The sequence below is a fragment of the Mus pahari genome, chromosome 14 (assembly GCF_900095145.1).
Source record: "Mus pahari chromosome 14, PAHARI_EIJ_v1.1, whole genome shotgun sequence".
Lineage (NCBI taxonomy): Eukaryota > Metazoa > Chordata > Mammalia > Rodentia > Muridae > Mus > Mus pahari.
Window position 1 is genome coordinate 62,053,428 of NC_034603.1, and position 5,667 is coordinate 62,059,094.

Genomic DNA, 5,667 nt, shown 5'->3' on the forward strand with positions numbered 1-5,667 from the left:
AAATCCGCCTGCCTCTGCCTCCCAAGTGCTGGGATTAAAGGTGTGTGCCACCACCGCCTGGCAAGAGAATATTTCTATAAAGGACTGGAATTGAAGCCTTTGTTTTTAAGATTTTCATTTTAATGTTACGTATATGAGTGTTTGCCCTCATGTATATATGTGCATCACTTTTGACCTCACAGGCCAGCAGAGGGTGTTAAATCCCTTACAAATGGAGTCCCAGACAGTTGTGAACTACCATGTGGGTGCTAGCAACAGTCTGAGTCCTGTGCAGGAGCAACAAGTGTTCTTAACCACTGAGCCATCTCTCCAGCCTCCGAGATTTGAGGCTCTTAATCTCCAGCATCAGATTGGCTTCTGCCTCAAAAGACACACTGGGCTAGTGGCAGAGTTTTAGGAGAAAGGCACACTTTCTCTGGCAGCAAGAACCAAGGGAAAAGCAAGACCTGGTGTGCAGGGGAGACTTGGTGGGTCACTCACTTGAAGGGTGCTTCAGCCACAGCCTTTGTAAATGCGCAGGTGAAGTCAGCCAGCTCTCTCCAGGTCTGTATGATCCAAGCCTGAGCTTTTGTATACAGCTGCAGATCCACCAGTGCCTAGAAACCCAAAGGCAACAATGGACTGGGAGAGTGGAGGGACTATTTGGAAGTCATCTCGATGTTCCCTGAAGCTACACTCAACCTCTTGGCTCCATTTATCCTGCTTTCTTACTCCGTCCAAGGCAGACAGCAGTGCTAGTGAGCCTTTTATTCAGTCTGTTGGAGACCTACCTAGATAACCAGGGAGTGCTCACCTGAGCAGGGCTACAGAAAGCTCTTACCTCTTCCATGTCTACCCTGGACACCATGAGTCCTGTGCTAGAATCTTGTCTCTGTTGATGCTTCTCTTTGGCTTGTTTATTTGCCGTTCCTGATTTCCTTCTTCTCAGGGGATTCTGAGGCCTGGAGCAGAGGGGGAAAACAGAAGAACAGCCCCAAACAGCCCAGGCTAGAAGTGTTGCGGGACAATTGACCAGCATATCCTACGGCTTGTCAGGGACACCATCTTGCAGAATGACTTGTAGCCAGGGTGAATAACCTCCCCTTGATAACCCGTGAGCTGTCCCTAAGGCCTCTGTCTTCAGTGCATATCCATACCTGAAGCACTTCTCCTGGTCCACAATCACCAGTGACAACGCTTTCCCCGTCTTTGCTGTGACATCAGTTACAAAGCTCCGAAGGGTCTCCTTCCCTTTCTCAGTGCTGCCAGGACTTGCCTGCATGAAGAGGCAGAAAGGGCATTAGCACTGGCTCCTCGGGTAGAGGCTGGCACCATTCCATGTCTGACCCTGCACACCTGCTTTAAGTTGTAGGCCATGGACATGAAGACCTCTGCCAGGACCAATACCAGGATTGCTGGCTCTTCCATCCAGTCATCTCCATCCTGCCAAGACCAGAACACAGCACAGCAAGGAGGTCAGCAGGCATGATTCCTGTGGGTGGGCTGCATCTTCTGGATGAATGGCTCTATGTAATAGCCTCGAATGAAGTCATGGTGGCAAGAAAACCCACCTGTGATCCTAGCCCTCCCCACTCAACTGGTTCACTGCATCTCCAAGTCAGACTAGGAACAGGATGGGCAATATAATCAGTGGCTACTTGTCACATAAAACTGGTGATCAGAGTTCAACACATGGATCAATACCACATAGAGGTAGAAGGAGAAATGTGATACCATAAACTTGTCCACTGATCTATACACAACTGTGATACATTTTTTTTTTTTTTTTAAATGCTGGGAGTTGTGGCACAAGCCTTTAATTCCAGCTTTTAGGAGGCATAGGGAGGGAGATCTCTGTAAGGTCAAGGCCAGCCTGGCCTAGATAGAGAGTTCCGGGGAAGCCAGAGCTACATAGAAAGAACCCTGTCTCAACCAATCAATCAAATTAAAAATATGAACAAGAAAGGATTGCCAGATACTAGGGAGGCAGAGGCAGGTGGTTCTGAGTTTGAGGCAAGCCAGGACTACATAGAGAGACCCTGTAGTAGTAGTAGTAGTAGTAGTAGTAGGAGGAGGAGGAGGAGGAGGAGGAGGAGGAGAAGGAGAAGAAGAAGAAGAAGAAGAAGAAGAAGAAGAAGAAGAAGAAGAAGAAGAAGAAGAAGAAGAAGAAGAAGAAGAANAAGAAGAAGAAGAAGAAGAAGAAGAAGAAGAAGAAGAAGAAGAAGAAGAAGAAGAAGAAGAAGAAGAAGAAGAAGAAGAAGAAGAAGAAGAAGAGAAGAAGAAAGGAGGAGGAAGAGGAGGAAAAAGAGGAGGAGGAACATGACAGAATGTGTGGTTTCTTCAAAGATAAACTGCTCTATGAATACAAGCGGTTTTGTTGGTTGTTTGGTTTTGAGACAGGGTCTTACTATGTAATGAGATCACTAGTCTGATCCCTCTATATAAACCAGCCTGGTTTCTATAGACTCACAGAGATCCACCTGCTTCTGCCTGCTGAGTGCTGGGATTAAAGGCGTGTGCCACTATGCTCAGCCATGAATATAGTTTTGCTAATAACACAGGTTAAATGTGTCACTGGCTGTCCTGTTATTGAGAAGCTATGAGGGCCAGAAAACAACATCTCAATGTTTCATTTCTAAACTCTTGAGGGGTAGAGTGGCTGAATTCATAGAGGAGGAGTGGTAGGAACAGTTAGTATAGTAATGTGAGGAGAGGAGCTCAGGCTGGAGGCTGGATCTGTGCTGTCAGCCTACTAGATGCTGGTGCCAGATTACCTCATTCAGGCCCTGGGCGCGGGGAGGGGAGGGATGCTACCAGTTACCTCTCTCTGCAACAGGCAACTGAAGCACAAAGACACGTGATAACTTGCAGAGTCCAGCAGTCAAGCCTCAGGGTCAGGACATCCCAAAGTCAAGAGAACTAAGGACTTCATATACATTCTCTGCCTGTCCCATTCCACTTAGGCTATGTCTAGACGTTACTTGATCCCTAGACCCTTGGGCTCTCAGCTAGGAACCTGCGTGGTAAACTGGAGGGAAATAAAATGAACTCTGAGTGCTTATATTTCCCCCAGGATTCCTCATAACAGCGTCGCCTGGTGTTCACGATACCTACACCACTCTAGGACAGCCCAAAGTGCCTCTGAAGGTGACCCTCCTCTCTACTCTTCTTCTGGGTTCTGCTAACCACTTCCTCTCCGCTCCCCTCCAGACCTGGGGACAGTAACAGCTATGCCACTGAGTCTCAGCCAGGGGCAATGCAGCAGTTTATCCTGCAGGGCTAACGGGTAAAGGGGAAGAAGACCCTTCATCCAGAAAGCTTGTACCTCTACCAGCTCTGTCCTCCTCCTCCAAGTGATGCTTCGAGGTATGGCCTGGGCTTCGATCACACAGCTGCACTCCATGGCCTGCAGCGCTCCTAGGAGCTGGCCCCCACCTTCCATCTGTAAAAGCACTACAATAGATAAGGAAAGGACTGGTCATGGAGGAGTCCAGGACACAGACATCGGGGCTCAGGGGAAGCTGGCATCTGGGAGGACCTGGATCCAGCACCACCACGATGTGCTTCAGGCATTCCTCTGGCCTCTGGGCTTTGAGCCTCTTGATCATCTCTGCCTTCTTTTTTCTTTCATGCTGTCTTGGGGTGTTTTCCTTCCTGCTTGCCTGTCCCGGCTGCCAGCATCCCTGAGAGCCTCTGCTCTGGGTCGTCTGAATGTGCTTGCTTCTCTTCTTGGGTAGAGGGAGGTTCGTGACTGCCAGCTCCCTGCAGGTAGCCTGGTGGGCTGGAAGCTGATGGTACTGATTGTCTAAGAGAGTGTCCTCGTCATTTGCCGCACTCTTCTTTAAGGCACCGTGGAAAGGAACATCAGGAATCTTTGGCCATGGTTGCTTTTTCCAGTCACACGGTGCACTGGCATTATTTTGGCCATCCAAACCCGTTTTAAGTGGGGCGCTAGAGTGCTCGGGGCTCAGCTGCTTGTCTGTCAAAAACTTCCATGTGATCCTCTCAGCCAGGGGGACAAATGCATCTTCATCCTCACTGCTACTGCTTGGCACTCTGACTGGCCCTGCTCGTGCGGGAGCTCCAGCTGCACTGGGGACACATGCTGGATCTCTGAAGCCTGGTGATGGAGGACAGGAGGCTTCAGAATCTGAGGTGACAATCACTATGTTCTTCGCCCTCTGAGGTGGACTCCTGTCGGTGGAAGATGGTTCCTTCTTCAGAAAGGCAAATGTGGGCAGTTCCTCAGAATCACTCTCCGTGGAGAGCCGAGAGAGGGATAACTTTCTCAGAGCCATCCACCCATTAGAGCTCTCAAATGAACTGCCTACAAGGAGAGATGAGACACATGTGAGGTCACTGAAGCTGGTCCGCTGGACGTGCTCACGAGGACAAGCCTTGCAAAGATAAATGTGTTCAGAGAATCCAGAGAAACAGGACATGCCCCCAACACACTCAATCTGGAACTCGAAATGACCCCACGGACACATGACCACGATCTCTGCTTCAAAACCTTTCGAGGTCATGGAGAATTATCAAAATAGTGTTGGAAAACTTTAACGGGAATACTAACGAAAGCTCAATACTCTCTCCTTGCAGATCTCTGCATTTGACAGAGCTTTCTGTTTTGTCTTTCTGAGACCGAGACTCTCGTGTCGCTCAGGCTGGCTTTGAACTCCTGCAGCTGAGAATGAGTGTGAGTTCCAGAGCCTTCTTTGCCTTGCACTGACTTGTGCTGGGATCACAAGTGTGCACAATAGTTCTTGTTTTTTTTTTGTTGTTGTTGTTTTTTCGAGACAGGATTTCTCTGTGTAGCCCTGGCTGTCCTGGAACTCACTCTGTAGATCAGGCTGGCCTCGAACTCAGAAATTCGCCTGCCTCTGCCTCCCAAGTGCTGGAATTAAAGGTGTGTGCCACCACACCCAGCAGTAGTTCTTGATTTAACAGGGTGATTATTTTAAAATAAATAAGTAAAATATTTGCGTATGTGCGTGGGCACATACATGCAGCCCATATGTGGCAATCCGAGGACTGCTTTCAGGGAGTTGGTCCTCTCCTTCCACAGTGGGAGTCCCAGGGACTGAACCCAGGTCATCAGGCAGCAAGGACCTTGACCAGTTGAGTCATAGCTCACTGGCTCCCCCTAACATGAAGATCTTTCTAAAAAAAACAAAAAACAAAAATAAGAAACAAAAACCATGCTAGTGCTGGAGAGCCTGATGCTGGAGAGGCAGCTCAGCAGTGAGTTTAGACTGCACTTAGGCATGTCCAAGTGCAGCTCGCAGCATCAGTCCACACTGGACACTTTTCACAACCGCCTGTAATCCCAGCTCCGGGAGATGCAACACCCTCTTCTGTCCTCCACATCCATATAAAATAAAAAATAAATGAAAATTTAAAATAGACAAATAAAAACACAGGTAAATAAGATGGCTCAGTAAGCAAAGACGAATGTCACCTAGTTGGATTTCAGTTCCTAGAACCTACACACGGTGGAACGCATGCCCGTGCACCCACCCATGTGTACTCATGATCACATACAGGAAAAAAAATCCCCTTATAATTCACATACTGGGCTAGTGAGATGGTTCAGTGGGTAAGAGCACCCGACTGCTCTTCCGAAGGTCCAGAGTTCAAATCCCAGCAACCACATGGTGGCTCATAACCATCCTTAACAAGATCTGACGC

General features: G+C 48.5%; 1 protein-coding gene across 1 annotated transcript in view; it reads right to left on the minus strand.

Moving 5' to 3' along the window:
* Positions 1–5,667, minus strand: part of Eme1 (essential meiotic structure-specific endonuclease 1) — a 9,384-nt gene that overhangs the window by 2,195 nt on the left and 1,522 nt on the right. The window contains exons 2-7 of the mRNA XM_021212851.1: positions 3,518–4,306; positions 3,305–3,432; positions 1,336–1,422; positions 1,137–1,255; positions 821–941; positions 481–596 (exon numbers count right to left, since the gene is read on the minus strand). Coding sequence (XP_021068510.1) covers positions 481–596; positions 821–941; positions 1,137–1,255; positions 1,336–1,422; positions 3,305–3,432; positions 3,518–4,277 — 1,331 coding nt within the window. The 5' untranslated portion in view covers positions 4,278–4,306. The remainder of the gene's footprint in view (positions 1–480; positions 597–820; positions 942–1,136; positions 1,256–1,335; positions 1,423–3,304; positions 3,433–3,517; positions 4,307–5,667) is intronic.